This window comes from Callithrix jacchus, chromosome 9 (assembly GCF_049354715.1).
Source record: "Callithrix jacchus isolate 240 chromosome 9, calJac240_pri, whole genome shotgun sequence".
Lineage (NCBI taxonomy): Eukaryota > Metazoa > Chordata > Mammalia > Primates > Cebidae > Callithrix > Callithrix jacchus.
Genome location: NC_133510.1, coordinates 82,540,056 through 82,558,365, shown reverse-complemented (window position 1 = coordinate 82,558,365; position 18,310 = coordinate 82,540,056). Strand labels below are relative to the sequence as shown.

At 36.5% G+C, this 18,310-nt stretch overlaps 1 protein-coding gene across 5 annotated transcripts in view; it reads left to right on the top strand.

Moving 5' to 3' along the window:
• PPP1R12A (protein phosphatase 1 regulatory subunit 12A) overlaps window positions 1-18,310 on the top strand; it is a 166,163-nt gene that overhangs the window by 75,955 nt on the left and 71,898 nt on the right. For all 5 annotated transcript variants that reach the window (XM_009004286.5, XM_003733810.6, XM_035257105.3 and 2 more), the window contains exon 3: window positions 7,998-8,116. In XM_009004286.5, coding sequence (XP_009002534.1) covers window positions 7,998-8,116 — 119 coding nt within the window. The remainder of the gene's footprint in view (window positions 1-7,997; window positions 8,117-18,310) is intronic.

The following is an 18,310-nucleotide window of genomic DNA, read 5'->3' as shown; positions in this document are numbered from 1 at the left end:
ATTGTTGTAACATCATAAATCCTGATTTAAAAAATTAAATAAAATTATGGTGCAGTATTTATTTTTATCATGTAAGTTTTTTTTTTTTTTCTTTCCCACGCAGTATTATTCTCTGTGCTGCTTAGAGTATCGCAACACTGCTTGCTTTGGGATTTTCTTCTGCATCACTGATAGGCATTCTGCAAGCTTTGATGTTGGCACTTTCTTGGTCTTACCATAAAGTATCAACAAAAAAATTTCCAGACAACATCCAGAAGAAATTTTATATAACAGTTAAGGTCAACAAATATGGTTCCAACAACACACATAACTCAACAATATAAATAGTTGTGACTGATATCACATGTGGATAATAATGACAACCCAGTCATGTCTGCCACCTAGCCAACATCAATTATATAAAGTCAATGATTTTAAGATTCATTGACTGTAGAAGATTTCAGTGGTATTAAAATGTGTAGGAAGTGTGCACCTTGTTAAACAATGAATAGTACTTTTGCCTCAGAGAATTGGAAGTTGCAGTAGTGAAGTAAAATACGAGGGCATGTAAGTGGTTTTAATAAACAAATACGTGGTTCTTAAGAGTTAATACATGATTAAAGAAGTTTGGAATCAATTCTCTGGGGAAAAATAGATTCTGTGGTATTTTCTATGTTTAAGAGTTACTTTATGAAGAAAATATAAATACTTCCCCTGATTTTGAATTTGTCTTTTATAAATGACAAACTAGGTGCCACATTTCACAAAGAGATTAATTTCTCTCATAAATGTTGGCCTGGTCTTTGTTATTGGTAAAATTAATTATACTATATTCAGAGTACAACTAAAAACTCTGAAAGGTGTAGAGAATAATGCAGAGGAGCTAGGGATCTCAGGACCCAAATAATGACACAGTGGTAGTTCCCTGCCTTTTCTTTTAGCCTCATATATCCCACAGTTAGAGCCAAAGAAGTTGATAATTCAGAAGTGCAATGGCCACAGACAACAAAAGCTCCAACAAAAGCCCAGGCTTTTAAATACTAGTAGTAGAGGGACACCCTAGCAAGACAGAAAACTTTTTGAGAATAACCATTCTACTTCAACCAGACACCACAGAAAAAAATCTTGGTCACACCTATACCAGCAAAGGCCAAGTAGGGATCCTAGATTTCCATCCTCACTAAGCTGTAATGAGACACTCTAACACCTCCACTGGAATTGTGTCAGATTAGGCCAGCTACAGAGTTGGGACTTTAATTCCTGTAGAATGCTTCATTAGCCCTTCCCCCAACTTGCAGTGTTACTAGAGACCATGTGGGAAGCCAAAACTTATACTTTTATTTGGAAGTAAAGACAAGCTTTTGTCCTTGCTGAGTGACATCGGAGCAGTCCTATTGAAGAAAACAAATACTTTTACCACTTGTTTTTCATTTTTTGTTTGTTTGTTTGTGTGTTTTTTATTGTACTTTAGGTTCTGGGGTACATGTGGAGATCATGCAGGATTGTTGCATAGGTACACACATGGCAAGGTGGTTTTCTGCCTCCATCCCCCCATCACCTATATCTGGCATTTCTCCCAATGTTTCCCTCCCCAACCTTCCCACCCTCACTGTCCGTCCCTTAGTCCCCACAACAGACCCCAATATGTGATGCTCCCCAAACGGTGCTCATGTGTTCTCATTGCTCAACACTCACCTATGTGCAAGAACGTGGTATTTGGTTTTCTGTTCTTGTGTCAGTTTGCGGAGAATAATGGTTTCCACATTCATCCATGTCCCTACAAAGGACATGAACTCATCGTTTTTTATGGATGCATAGTATCCATGGTGTATATGTGAAAGCATTTCTCTACCCACGTACCCCCAACCCTGGAACCCTCCCAGCACCCAGGGGTATTAGTGGAGACTACATGGGAGCAGTAGCTTCTCAGCCAGAGACTTGTCAGTGGAAGCATAGTGGAGAGTCAGAACTCCCACGGGGCCCAGGAGAATCAAGAAGCTGCCCCGTCTCTAGTGTAAATGAAGGACAAGTGGGGAACCTGAACATCTACCCCCACCTTTCAGAAAAGAGATGGCACCTCCCTACCTTCATCTACTGGAGCAGGATCAAACAAAGCCAACTAACACGAAGATTTAAATAAGATCTAGAGTCTTTTAATTACCAAAGTGTGCAGATTTTAATTGAAAATAGTCTGGCTGAGTGTGGTGACTCACTTTTTTTAGGTAATCCTAGCTCTTTGGGAGACAAGGGTGGGGGGATCATCTGAATCTAGGAGTTTGAGACCAGACTGGGCAACATGATGAAACCTCATCTTACCAAAAAAAAATTAGGCATAATGGCACATGCCTGTGATCCCAGCTCCTTGGAAGACTCAGGTAGGAGGATCAGCCACTGCACTCCAGCCTGGGCAACAGAGTGAGACCCTGTCTAAAAAACAAAACAAAAACTGTCATACTAGGAACCCAGAATATCTCAAATTGAATGAAAAAAGATAATTAATAGAGAAACAACAGAAAAACAGATATTAAAATTATCTGACAAAGATTGTAAAGCCAGCTATCTTAAAATACTTCAGCAAGCAATTATGAGCATGCCTGAAACAAATGAAAAAATAGAAAGTCTTGGCAAAAAAATAGTCTGCAAAGAAATAAATAGAAGATATGAAGAACCAAATGGAAATTTTAGAGCTGAAAAATAAGTAACTAAATCAAAAACTTAAATGGATAATAGGCTTAACAGCAAAATGGAGGAAATAGAATAATTAATCAGTAAACTGATAGAAAAACAAAAATTGCCAAATCTGAACAGCAGAAAGAAAATAGGCTAAAAATGAATAGAGAACAAAAGAGTGAGTATGACATCAGATCTTTCGGAAGAAGTCAAGAAAGAGGGCATGACTGGAAAAGTATTCAAAGAAAGGATCACTGAAAACTTTTCCCAAATTTGGCAAAAGACATAAACCTACAGATTCAAGAAACCTAGCACACTTCTAACAGGGTAAACCAAACCAGTCCACACCAAGACATGTCATATGCAGACTTTTGAAAATTAAAGATTAAACAATCTTGAAAGAAATGAGAAAGAAACTACACCAGAGAGGGGATAAATGGTTTGAATGACACCAGATTTCTCATCAGAAATCATGGAGACCATGTGTCACATTTATTAAGTACTGATAGAAAAGAACTATTATTTTTAAGAAAACTTTCAAAGATCTTAGGTCAGAACTTTTATTTGTATCCATAATGTTACATGGTATCTTTCATTGGGGTATAGAACTTTCACAAGAAAGTGGAAAAGTGCATTTCCACTAATGACTCATAAAATTATTTACTGTTGTGCATTTTGTTGCTCAGAGACTTGCCAATGAAAATAGTATTTATTTTTGAAGTTAAGAGTGTAATGTTCTGCTTAATCTTTGAATAGCTCAGATAGCTTAGTTTTCATAATTTATCTCTCCTAGGATGGCTTTGAGTAATTTATTCAGATTATCAAGAAGCGTAACTATTACATTGCTACTTTGCCAACTTTGATTTTTGAAACTTTGTATATTGGTTAAAATAACATTTTGATATGAGTTTTTCTTTGATACTAGTTTTCCTACAATAATGTATTAGTCCAGTCTCACACTGCAATAAAGAACTACCTGAGACTGGGTAATTTATGAAGAAAGAGGTTTAATTGACTCACAGTTCCACAGACTGTAGAGGAAGTATGGCAAGGGATGCCACTGGAAACTTAGAATTATGGTAGAAGGCAAAAGGGGAAATGAGCATATCTTCACATGGCCAGCAAGAAGAGAGAAAGAGCAAAGAGGGGAGGTGCTACACACTTTCAAACAGCTGTATCTTGTAAGAATTCTAGCACAAGACAGCACTAAGAGGATGTTGCTAAACCATTAGAAATCACCCCTCATGATCCAGTCACCTCGCATCAGACTCCACCTGCAACATTGAGAATTGTAATTCAATGGGAGATTTGGTTGGGGACATAGAGCCAAACCATGTCAACTGAATAAGAAACTATACATTAAATTTGGACACTAAAAATATTTAGCTCTTGCCAATAAGGTTGCTTTCTTTGTCTCTCTTCACTGAGTTCTCATTATCTTCTAATATAAAGACGGAGTTTTTCTTGAAAGATCAAAATTTTTAAATGAGCTATTTCCTTTTCTTATTCACTTCTATAGTTTGGTTTTTGACAAAACTCAGAAGATAATGGAAACTATCCAAATTTGTCTTCCAAAGTCAGTTAACACAGAATCTCACCTGCCCATCTATTGTTAAGAAAATACAGGCCTGATTTTTTTACCCTGAAACACTCAATAGCTGTTCATTTGAAAAGTACCCCAACTTCTAACTTTCAGTTTGGAACTCCTATATGAATTTTTTTTTTCTTTTCAAGGAATCTTAGAATAAGTATGGCATATTTTTCCCATTTAACACACAGATAGCTTCTAATACCTCAGCTTTTGTTCTGAAGGAAATCTAGCTGTCTGTTTTCAGTATATCTAGGGTCTCTCAAAGTGAAATTCTGATATTCCAGATAGCCCGTGTTTTGTTTCACATTATCTTAAACATTGCTTTCCTTTTTTCTTTCTTTCTTTGAAACAAAGTCTAGCCCTGTCACCCAGGGTGGAGTGCAGTGGCACAATCTCAGCTCACTGCAACCTCCACCTTCTGGGTTCAAGCCATTCCATTCTCCTGTCTCAGCTTCCAAGTAGCTGGGATGACAGGCGCACTCCATCACACCCAGCTGATTTTTTTGTATTTTTTTAGTAGAGATGGGGTTTTGCTTTGTTGGCCAGGCTGGTCTTGAACTTCTGACCTCAGGTGATCTGCCCACCTCAGCCTCCCAAAGTTGAAACATTGCTTATTAAATGTGATCATTTAGCATATGATAACAGATAATACTTTACTTGTTAACTCATTGAAACTTCACATTGCCCTGTAAAACTATTTTATAAAATAGACTTCAATTGTTTAAGTTTTGTGTGTGTGTGTGTGTGTGTGTGTGTGTGTAATGTATAACTAAGTAATATATAACTAAAATGTATTATTATTAACTATATATTTGAATGTCATACAAGTGTCAACAGGCAGAGGTGGGAACTGAACTCGAAGTCTGCAGAGCATAAAAAAGTTTCTGCTTTTTTCACCCATCCAACCTTTGAATTTCTTTGAGATTATTCATGGTAGATAAGAATTAATCTACCATAGAATTAATTAATTGTGGGATTTTGTTATTTTTTCCAATATGCCTTTGTAACATTTACATTTGCAAGTGATAGTTCCGGAGTGCAGGAGAAGTTTGTGAATTGTATGTATGCATATGTGTGTGTGTGTGTGTGTGTGTGTGTATGTACATACGCACATACCTAAACTTTTGGCTCAAGAATTGTTTTGGGCCCTGCATGCTGCCAGCAGTTTTGGTACTTTACTCTGTTAGTTTCTCTTAATATCCTTCCTATTTATATAAATTCTGTTTTGTCTGTATTTGGCTTTGACCTGGTATTTCCTTGAAACTCTGCTTCCCAGAGTTCAAGCACTGCACCTATTCTGAGATACTCTTTTCATTCTCAATCTTTGTATCCTTTGAACAATTTCTGGTACCCAAGCAGAATAGATATATTTTTATGTAAATATTCGTAGTTGTTTGGAATTTTCCTAGGAGAATAATTACATATTCTCTCTGAGCATAGCACAATAAGACTACTATATCTTACCTTTCTCCTTTAGATTCATTTATTTATTCATAGTCTATAAGGAAATATTCTTGTTTAGTTTTATATACATTTTTAAAACTATGAAAACAGAAAAAATTACCTCAAGTATAACATGTCTGTAGAATTTCCATAAAGATCATAAAACTTTTATAACATATTTTTAAGTATAAAGAAACTACAAAATGATACAGTAGCCATTTTTGTGATCTGATACACATGTCCAGAACAAACTTACTACAGAAAACTTGGTTAACACATAAAACAACCAATATAAATCTCTCTTCCTCTATCTCTTAGAGGTAACCACTGTTAGAGGGGGTGTGTGAGTGTGTGTAAAATATATAGATTTATCAGTTATTTCATTTACTCTAAGTAAAATGAACTGGGCCTCCATCTAACTGTACATACTTCCTATCACAAGTCTTCATTGATTTTGTTCTTTTTTACCTACAGCATATTGCCCTTCTATTCTCTTTTGTTAGTACCTACATAATATTATCAGAGAATCCTTTTCTGACTTCACTAAATCCATTTTTCCTTTTAATCCTAGACACCACCTAATTCTGTTACGTGACCTACCACAGCTTTATATTTATTCATGTATTTAATCTGACTCTCTTACTAGACTATAAATTTTTTGAAGGGAAGGTGTGTATTTCTTTTTGCTTATCATTATATTCCTGGTATGTACCATAGTACCAGATGCATACTAGACACTCCATAAATATTGATTGAATTAATGAATACAATTGAAATACTAGCAAAGAATGTAAATAAGCAGTTCACAAAAGGAGAAATACAAATGCCAGTAAATATATCTAAATATTTTCAGTCTCGTGTGTAATCAGAAAATATAAATTAAAGCTATGGCAACATGTTTAGCTCCATGATGTTGGTAAAATTTTAAAAGATGGTTTGTTTCAACTGTATTTAAGTGCACATCTATTAAGAGAATAGTATTAAATGAAGGTATGAACCAGACATACTGTGGAATATTTTTCAGGTGTTAGAAGAGTTACATTATACTTCATTTAGAATAATCTCATTAATTTGTGCTTTACAAAACAAACTCCAAAAGTGATTATGTATGTATGTTTACACACATGTACATTTATGGCAGAGGTACTGGAACGAGTTTTGCCCACCTGTTGTTGTTAGTGATTATCTCTGAGAGAGGGAATATAATAGGAGAGGTATAAAGGAGTTCTTTTTTCCCTCTGTGGATATGTACTTTTTTTTTTTAACTCTTTTATAAGAATATTTTTATGTGGTCTAAATATGAATGAATTAAATTGGTTAGGAACATAAAGAAAAAGGCCCATTCTTTACATATGGAAAAATAAAACCAGGGATACCCAAATAAAATGGTTTAATCTAGAACTAAAGTAATGCTAAATTTTTGGAGCCTAAAGTATGACACAGGCAGGAAGAAGGAAGAGGCTAACAAAGAAGATAAGACCAGGTCGGTAAGGGCTGTATATTATCTTTGCTACTAGCATGGTAGAGCCATTCAAAAAGTTTTTCAAGTTAGGAATTGACTTGGGTAATAGATGGTTACGTGATTCACTAGATGCCTCTGGGAGATGTGCTGTTGACATGGTTAAAGAGATTAATAACTTTTTGTATCTGAATCCTTTTGGCAGGTTTGATAAAACCTATAGATACTTTCTTAGAATTGTGTTTTGGATGCACAAATTAAAATACAGAGTACACAGAAGCCAGTTATATTGGGATGCACTTATCAAAATATTTTAAAAATATGTTTGTAGTGTAATTGTCTATCTGCTTCTTAAGTAAAATATTAAGTAAAAAGACTGGTAGGTTTAATTTAAAAATAGTGAAGCAATAATTTAATATATCTGTGTTAATTGATTTTTTTAATGAAACTTCTGAATTTTACCCATGAACCCCAGCTTAAGAATTCTTGCTTGTAGGATGAGATTGGGAGCACAGAGATCAGTAAGGAAACCAGTCTATATGGAGATAATGAAAAGTCTCAGTGGAGGTGGATCCTATGAGACTTTCTAATTATTATTAAAAAATTAGCATTTTTATGAAAGACTTTCTAATTCTTAAAAATTAACATTTTTATATTGGTAAAGCAAGGTGCATACATTATAGAAAAATTAGGAAATATAAATTTATAAAAGAAACATGCTCGATGATGGTTTTTTAAAATTTAAATTGATTTTTTATCGCTGTTTTATGTAGGAACTTTTCTTATTGGTTATGCATTTAGTTTTATTTCAATGATAGTATCTTTTACTTAACTGTTTTCCCTTTGGTTTTACAGGTTTTTGATTGGTCAGGGAGCACATGTTGGGGCTGTCAATAGTGAAGGAGACACACCTTTAGATATTGCAGAGGAGGAGGCAATGGAAGAGCTACTTCAAAATGAAGTTAATCGGCAAGGTAAAATGAAAAGCAACCTAAATGGAAAAAATGTTTTAGAAAGAATATGATACTTTTCCAGCAAAAAAAAATTTGTTTACATTGAAGGACAATCATAATTGAATGAAAAAAATGAATTCAGCTTGCGAAACAATAGTACAGTAAGATTCTGTTTTCTAAAATATACTGCCTGTTCTCAACTCTATCTTTTAAGTATTTTTAAAGTTAAAAGAAGTGTCACAAGCAGCAGGATTAGGCATAAAATTATATGGAAGCATAAGTTTTGGAGGATAGAAAGTGTACAGGGTAGATGTGGCACATTGCAGTTAAATAGTGTGGTCAAGAAGGCCTCATTGATAAGGGGTCATTTAAGCTGTGATGTGAATGCTGTGAGGGAATGAGTCATCTTGATCTGGGGAAAGAGCATTCCAGACAGAGGGAGCAATGAGTTCAAGAATGGGAGAGTGCCTTGTATATGCAGAGAAGCAGCAAGTAAACGAGCATGACTGGAAAGGCAGAGCAAAGGAAGAGGTAGGTAGGAGATGAGGTCTGAGAAGAGGCAGAGCAAAGGAAGAGGCAGGTAGGAGATGAGGAGAAGTAGCAGGAGACCATATCACAGAAGGCCTTGTGAGCTATTAGAAAGACTTTGGCTTTTAACCTGAATGAAGTAGAAAGGCAATGAAGGGATTGAGGCAGAGGATTGACATGACTTAATATACTTTTAGAAAAGATCTTTCTGACTTTTGTTGAAAACAGATTATTGGAAGGCAAAGACAGAAGTAAGATAGTGGTTAGGAAATAATTGCTGTAGTCCAGATAAAATAAGGTGACTTATTTTTGACTGGTAGTAGATAAAGTGATGAGAATAGGTTGGATTATGGATATATTTTGAAGGCTTGGCCAAGAGAATTATTGAGTCATTAGATACAAAGTATGAAAAAGAGAAGATTCTAAGATTTTTGGTTGAACAAATGGATGGATAAAGTTTCTGTTTGAGATGTAAATATTATAAGAAGAGTAGGTTTTATACAGAAAGATCAGGGCTTCATTTTCAGGCATGTTAAATTCGTTTTGCCTGTTACATATCCAAACTGTTGAATATGTGAGTCTGGAATTACAAAATGGATATATAAATTTGGGAGGTATTCATTTATAGATAGGAGTGATTGCTAATGGTACAGAGTTCATTCTCCTAAGAGTGATGAGTATTCTAAAGTTGATGATGATGATGGTTACACCACTCCTCAAATTCACTAAAAATACCACTGAATTCTACACTTTAAATGCTATGGGAATTATATCCTAATAAAGCTCTGTGTGTGTATATATATATGTATGTATATATAAAATGTGATCCAGCAGCTCCTCTTCTAGAAATATACCCAAAAGAATTTTTTTCTTTTTTTTTTTTTTTGAGACAGAGTCTTGCTCTGTCACCCAGGCTGGAGTACAGTGGTACAATCTGGGTTCACTGCAACCTCTGCCTCCCGGGTTTAAGCTATTCTCCTTGCCTCAGCCTCCTGAGTAGCTGGGATTACAGGTCCTGCCACTATGCCTGGCTAATATTTTTTATTAATAGAGATGGGGTTTCACCATGTTGGCCAGGCTGGTCTCCAACTCTTGACCTCAGATGATCAGCCTGCCTCGGTCTCCCAAAGTGCTGGGATTACAAGCATGAGTCACCACTCCTGGCCTACCCAAAAGAATTTAAAATAACTCTTTGAAGAGATATTTGTACAAGCATGGTTCTACAGATTATTCATGTTAGCCAACAGGTGAAAGTAAGCATAAGATCCATTCATGGATGAATAAGTAAACAAAATGTGGAATGAACATACAGTGAAATATTAATCAGACTTAAGAAGAAAAGAAATCCAGCATATACTACGACATGGAGGACTTTATGCTAACTGACATAAGCCAGTGACCAACAACAACAAAAAAAACAAAAACAGGTGAATCTATATATATGAGATACCTAGAATAGTCAAATTCGTAGAGAAAAATAGAATGATGATTGCCAGGGTCTGGAATATGGGGAGAAAAGTCAGTTGTTTAATGGGCAGAGTTTTACTTTTGCGAGATGGAAAGAGCTCTGTAGTTACATTACCCAACAATGTGAATGTACTTAACGTTACTGAACTGTACAGTTAAAAATAGTTAAGACCTGTAATCCCAGCTAAGCAGGGGAGGATGGCTTTAGCCTGGGAGTTCGAGGCTGCAGTGAGCTGTGATCACGTCACTATGTTCCAGCCTGGGTGACAGAGTGAGACCCTTTCTCAAAACAAAAAAAAGGTGAAGATGGTAAATTTTATTTTATGTTTATTTTACTACAATTTAAAAACATTATATGTATATGTGTGGTTACTTCTGCAGTACCTTTGGGCAGTATGCGCGCGCACACACACACACACACACACACACACACACACACACAAATTACCGCATGTGATTTTTGTTATGTTTCATTATCTTTAGGCAGTTATCAGACATATTAGAGCTGTGTTTTACTAAGGTCAAATGATAGAGGAATGGTATTAAATATTGATGTAGAGGGCTGACTCCTGCTGAAATGCGGTTCATCAAAAAATAGAAACTAAGGATTAGAAAGGAATAGAAGGCAAATAAATTCCATGAAAGGAGACTTTTATTCCTGGGGATTAGGAAAATTTGTGGTGACTGTGTGTTTGTTTTGTTTTTAGTTTGTTTTGAGACAGACTGGAGTGCAGTGACACAATCATGGCTCACTGCAGCCTCAACCTCCCAGGCCCAAGCAACCCTCCTACCTCAGCCTCCTGAGGAGCTGGGACTATAGGCGCAGGCCACCACACATGGCTAATTTTTGTATTTTTAATAGAGATCGGGTTTCCCCTTGTTGGTCAGGCTGGTCTTGACCTCCTGAACTCAAGCAATCCACCTTCCTTGGCCTCCCAAAGTTCTGGGATTATAGTCATAGTGACTGTGTCTAGCCAACTGTGGGTTGGTTTTTTAAAAAAACTATCTTAAGCACTAAAACTAAGAAAAACCTAAAGTAGAACTGAGGTGTTATAAAAAGTGATTGTATAACACCCAGATACATAAGACCTATAAAGAGACTTAGACTCCCACACAATAATAGTGGGAGACTTCAACATCAATATTAGATAGATCAACAAGACAGAAAATTAATAAGGATATCCAGGACTTGAACTCAGATCCGGAACAAGTAAACTTAATAAACATTTATAGAACTCTCCACTTTAAATACACAGAATATACACCCTTATCAGTACCACATCACACTTACTCGCAGGTTTAAATGAAATATTGGTTGGCCATTATTAAGCACAATTATTGGCATAAAAGAGGTTTTCAATACCCATTTTTAGTATAAAGCAACACTCCCGTTTTCTCTCCCTCTGTCTCTTCCTCTTTCTTCCTCTCCTGCATTCCTTTTTTTTTCTTTCTTTCTTTCTTTAAAAAAAAAAGTAATTGTAGGTAACTAGAGCCCAGGAAAAACAAGACATGCAGTAGAAAAGTGGTTATAAACTGGAGCCTGAATAAGCACACAGAAGAGCTTTTAACAGCCATGTTCTAGACAAGCATTTTAGAGTCATGGGATCTTCTAGAGCTGAGTAAACTAAAGAATAGGTATAAAGCATCACAACATAGCAAGAAGAACTTACCTGCCCATTTGCTCTGATGAGTGCTCAGACAGCTCAGATCACAGTTTCCTGTCAAGCAATGGTAATTCTTTAAAACAAACATTTAAGGCTCCTATTTTTTATCTGATGTTAGCAATTGTTATGAACTAGAAAAGGTGTGGAGTTGTACTGAAAGTTTCTTGCATTGGGTTTCCTTCTATATAAGGGAAACTTAGCAAAACTGTTTAAGCAGGGCTGAATATAAAAGGATTCATTCAATATTGATTAATGTGCTAGCAGATGTTCTATGTGCTGGGTGTTAATAAAAAAAGCAAGACAGTCCTTAAGGATTTCACAGTTCAGCAGAAGTGGCAAATAAAGAGAGCTTCACAATACAGTGTGCTGTGTATTAAAATATATAGGAACAGAATGTTGTGGGAGAATAGAAAAAGCTATAGTGAGGAAATGTTTCAGAGTGATGACATTTAGAGGGAGTTTTCTTGGCAAAGAAGAAAACTGATGGACAGAAAAGGCAGGGCATCCAAATGTGCAAAGAAAAGGAATTGGAACGCCAGGCACAGTGGCTCATGCCTATAATTCCAGTGCTTTGGGAGGCTGAGGCAAGAGGCTTGCTTGAGACCAGGAATACAAGGTTACTGTGAACTACTATCACATCACTGCACTCCAGCCTGGGCAACAGATTGAGACTCTGTTTCTTTAAAAAAAAAAAAAAAAAGGCAATTGGAGATGTACATAGCATATGTAGACTGGAAAACATACATTTATTGGGACTGGAATGGAGATGCTAAGTCAGGGTGTGATTTGTAGGAGGTGAGGCATGAAAAGATAGAATGGAGCCAGAAGGTGAAGGAAATCTATTTTGTAGGCATTGGATAAATGCAACAAAGATCCCTAAGCAATGAATTAATCTGATTGGATTTGGTTTTTAGTATATAGCTTATGGCAACTTGGAGGATGAAAATAGAATGTAGGATATATGATGACATGCATTCCTTGAAGATTTTCAAATTAGTCCAGGTGAAAGATGGTAAGAGCCAAAACCTGTTACATTTGAAATGAAGAACAAGGCTGTCTTGAGGAAATATTGAAGTAAAACTAGAACAGTTTGCTGAAAAATTGAATGTGGATATGAAGGAAAAATTAAGGCTAACTCAATAAAGTTTCCATTTGAAGAAGTGATGTTAGATGAATTCATGTGGGAAAGTATGAGATGAGACAGAAACAGACTAAGGAACTACATGAGTATATATTAAGTTTATAGTACTAAAAGACATTTAGGTGACAGTGGTTGGTACATTGTTAGAACGTAGGATATGTAAAGTTGTGAAAAGTAAACCTAGGAGAACCATAAGGAGGGGGAATTCTGGGAACTAGTATATGAGATGACCCTGGAGATGAAAAGCTAAGTGCTAACAGTAATAGTAGTAGTAATGATAGTGCTGTTATTAAATGCCTATTACATCAGGCACTGAGCAAAGAGCTTCACATGCATTTCTTCATTTCATCCTCATAGCAATTCTGTTACCCCATTTCTAGATGAGAAAATTGAGGCTTAGTGATGTACCCAAGATCATACAGATAGGAAGTGGTAGTACTGTATGACAGATCTATCCTAAACATATGAAAGATATCTTGAGCCCACACTCTGTACCACTGTACCATACTGTATTTTATTTAAAATGTCTCCTAGAAAATACTTCATGATGTTCATTTGATACATATAATGGGAATGCATAAATTTATATAGCATATCTTAATTCCAAAGAAACAAAAGTATAGAGGCATCTCTAACAGATTTCAATAATTATAAAAAAAAGCAACCTACATTTATCTCTAGTTGTATCAGTCCATTCTCATGGACTGATGACTAATGAGACGGCCTCAGGAAACTTAGTCTTGCAATCATGACAGAAGGGAAAGCATTCTTAGGGAAGTCCATTCTCATGGACTAACACAACTAGAGATATATTTAGGGTGCTTTTTTATAATTAAGCTGCTATGAAGCAATGCCCAAGACTTGGTAATTTGTAAAGGAAAAAGGTTTAATTGACTCATAGTTTCACAGGGCTGGGGAGGCTTCAGGAAACTTACAATCAGGCAATCGTGACAGAAGGGAAAGCAAACATCCTTCTTCACATGGTAGCAGGAGAGAGAAGTGCTGAGCAAAGATTGAAAAGCACTTTATAAAACCATCAGATCTCATGAGAACTAACTCACTATCACAAGAACAGCAGCACTGGTAGTAACTGCCCCTATAATTGAGTTACCTCCCATGGAGTCCCTCCTATGACTTGTGGGGATTGTGGGAACTACAATTCAAGATTTAGGTGGGAACACAGCCATATCATGTCATTCTACTCCTGGTCCCTTCCAAAACTCACATCCTCACATTTCAAAACACAATCATGTCTTCCCAACTGTCCGTCAAAGTCTTAACTTATTCCAACATTAATCCAAAAGTTCAAGTTCAAAGTCTCATCTGAGACAAGGCAAACTCCTTCTACCTGTGAGCATGTAAAATTGAGAGCAAGTTAGTTACTTGCTAGATACAGTGGGGGTATAGGCATTGGGTAAATATGCATGTTCCAAATGGGAGACATTGACTAAAACAAATGGGCTACAGGCCCTAGGCAAATCTGAAATCCAGTAGCATTATTAAACATTAAAGTTCCAAAATGACTTCCTTTGATTTCATGTCTCACATCCAGGTCATGCTTATACAATAGGTGGGCTCCCACAGGCTTGGACAGCTCTGCTCCTGTAGCTTTGCAGGGTACAGCCCAACTCCTGGATCCTTTCGTGGGCTGATATTGAGTGTCTGTGGCTATTCTAGGCACACAGTGCAAGCTGTCAGTGGATCTATCTCTGGAGGATGGTGGCCCTCTTCTCACAGCTCCATGAGGCAGTACCCCAGTGGAGACTCTGTATGGGGGCTCTGACCTCACATTTCCCTTCCTCAATGCCGCAGCAGAAGTTCTCCATGTGGGCTCTGCCTCTACAGCAAACTTCTGCTTGGACATTCAGGCCTTTTCATACATCCTCTGAAATCTAGGCAGAGGTTCCCAAACCTCAGTTCTTGACTTCTGCATACCCACAGGCCCAATACCACATTGAAATCACAAAGGCTTGGGGCTTTCACCCTCTGAAGCAATACATTGAGCTGTACATTGGCCCTATTTAGCCATGGCTGGAGTAGCTGAGACACAGGGCACCAAGTCCCAAGGTTGCACACAGCAGGAGGGTCCATGGACCCAGCCCATTAAACCATTTTTCCGTCTCAGGCCTCCAGGTCTGTGATGGGAAGGGCTACCATGAAAGTCTCAGACATGACCTAGGGACATTTTTCCCATTGTCTTGGCAACTAACATTTGGCTCCTCATTACTTAGGCAGATTTCTGCAGCCACTTGTATTTCTCCCCAGAATTTTTTTTTTTTCTGTCAGGCTGCAATGTTTTCAACCTTTTATGCTCTGCTTCCTTTTGAACACTTTGCTGCTTAGAAATTTCTTCCATCAGATACCCTAAATTACCTCCCTCAAGTTCAGAGTTCCACAGAGCTCTAGGGTCAGGACAAAATGCCACTAGGGTCTTTGCCAAAGCATAACAAGAGTGACCTTTACTGTAGTTCCCGACAAGTTTCTCATCTCCATCTGAGAACACCTCAGCCTGGACTTCATTGTTCATATCACTATCAGCATTTTGGTCAAAGCCATTCAATAAGTCTCTAGGAAATTTGAAACTTTGCTACATCTTCCTTCTTCCTCTGAACCCTCTAAACTGTTCCAGTCTCTGCCTGTTACCCAGTTCCAAAATTGTTCTTCATTTTTGGGTGTCTTTACAACAGTGCCCCACTACCCAGTACCTAATTACTGTGTTAGTCCATTCTCATGCTGCTATGAGGAAGTACCTGAGAGTGGGTTATTTATAAAGGAAAGAGGTTTAATTGACTCACAGTTCCACATGGTGGGGAGTTCTTAGGAAACTTACAATCATTGTGGAAGAGGAAGTACAATCATAGTGGAAGGAGAAGCCAGCCAACATGTCCTTCTTCACAGGGTGGCTGGAGAGAGAAGTGCTGAACAAAGAGGCAAAAGCCCTTTAAACCATAAGATCTCATGAGAACTCACTCACTATCACAAGAACATCAGCATGGGGGTAACTACCCTTATGATTCAGTTACCTCCCACTGTGGGGAACTGTTACCCAGTTCCAAAATTTCTTCCACATTTTTGGGTATCTTTCAACAGTGCCCCACTACTAGGTACCAGATTACTGTGTTAGTCCATTCTCATGCTGCTATAAAGAAGTACCCTAGTATCCTTCCCACCACACATGGGGATTATGGGAACTACAATTCAAGATGAGATTTGAGTGGGGACACAGCCAAACCATATCACTAGTAGTGGTAACATTTCTCAAATTAGGTATGAAAATTATTATTTAATATTTTTAAGTTCTTTAATCATTCCTTTGGCTTTTATTTCTTATTCTAGTACATTTGATCAGAAACTAGTTATGCTTAAATAAATTGCCTTTGAAAGTAGTGATAATTGAACAGTAGCTGTAATGTTTTCTTTTCTTTCTTTTTTTTTTTTTTTTATTGAGACAGAGTTTCACTCTTGTTACCCAGGCTGGAGAGCAATGGCATGATCTCGGCTCACCGCAACCTCCGCCTCCTGGGTTCAGGCAATTCTCCTGCCTCAGCCTCCTGAGTAGCTGGGATTACAGGCATGCACCACCATGCCCAGCTAATTTTTTGTATTTTTAGTAGTGACAGGGTTTCACCATGTTGACCGGGATGGTCTTGATCTCTTGACCTCGTGATCCACCCGCCTCGGTCTCCCAAAGTGCTGGGATTACAGGCTTGAGCCACCGCACCGGCCCTGTAATATTTTCTTTATTTAGCTAGGGACACAAATTATTGAATCTGTTAGCTGACCAAATTCCAATCTAATTTTATTTATTTATTTTTATCTAAGAGATTTGGCTATATTTTTAATCTAATATTTACTGCTCTTAAATCATAGTGACAGATGTTAGTCTAATCACTTTGCTATAACCAATTTAGTTTTATTATATACTGTTTTCATTGTTTAAAAACCTTACATTTATAGTAGGTGGGTTAAGAATCAGTTAAATGCATTATAAGATTTTTTCTTCTTTTAAAACAGAAATCAAGAAATGAGAAGCAGAATCATAGACTTTTCAAACTGATAATGATAATTAACACCTTAGGGGCTTATTCCTGATCTAAGCACTTTACATGTATTAAGTTAGTTTTCAGAACAAACATATGGAATGGGTACTGTCGTCACTCCCATTTTACAAATGAAACCAAAACAGATTGTCTTGACTGAGGTAGTACAGCTAGTACTGTGGTGGATCAGAGGTTCAAACCTAGCCAGTCTCAGTTCAATATCTGTATTCTTAACCTATCTTACTAATATCCAAAGAAGCCACAGCTTTCTCAGGGTTACTGGCTAGTTAGTCAAAACACTGAAATTAGAAAGCAAGTCTCCTAACATATAGTACAGTTAGATGGATTTTTTCTTTTTCTTTTTCTTTTTTTTCATTTTTTGATGAACTAAGCAGGGTCAACATGCTCTAATCGGGAGTATTTTAATAATTTAAGAACAAAAGAAAGATTTTTCTTTTCTAATTTAATTTTCTTAAACACAAGGAATTGCCCTTCACATTACCTTTAAACTTGGATTGTTTTTATATATGAATCAGATATGAGCACTGTTTGGAAGCTAAAGAAGGTAATTGGTTTATCATTAGAAAAAGATAGCATGAAATTAGATAAATACAGAAGAAGTAGGTATTTTTTTACTCAAAGTTCAAAGGAAACAGAATAGTAAAAGACAATAAAAATCAGAATGTTTAAGATTATAATGACAAGAGTGATACAAATAATAAAAAAGTTACCTGTTTTCAAAGACATTAAGAGAGTAGCTCATTCAAAAAGCAAATCTGAGACAAATCACTTAATAGAAAGGTTATTCACATTAGTCATATCTTAAAGTGGGCTGATTATCTTTTGATAGGAAATTTTTGATGTATGTAGAACTGCTTTACTATAAAAATGGTGGCTACTGACTTATAAAAATTATAATAGATTGTATTCATTACATATATAGTTTATACAATTTATTGTTTTCATAAGGTCTATTTGGAAAATCTTACTGCAAGTTTCTTTTATATGCAGTAATGAGATTTTACAATCTCTAGTTTCAAGATGACTTTTCCTATATTTGTGTAATCTTGGAGTTTTAAAAATATTTCTGAATTATTGTCTGCTTTTTAAAGGCTTAGCTTCAGTTGAGTATTGAGCAGTTTAGTTATCTTGAAAAAAATGGTAGTGTGCTAATAAGCAGGCAAATTAAAGATACAGTTAAGGTAGAGGATAGTAGCCTGCATGACAGCACAGACCATGATGTACTTAGGGACCTATGTGGAGGTCTAGATGGTTAGAATACTAGATAGTGGTAGAGGAGAAAGACTACAGATGGAGTTAAAAATGCATTGAGACCAAGTCATAAAAGACATTGTCTTCTATATTAAAGAGCTTG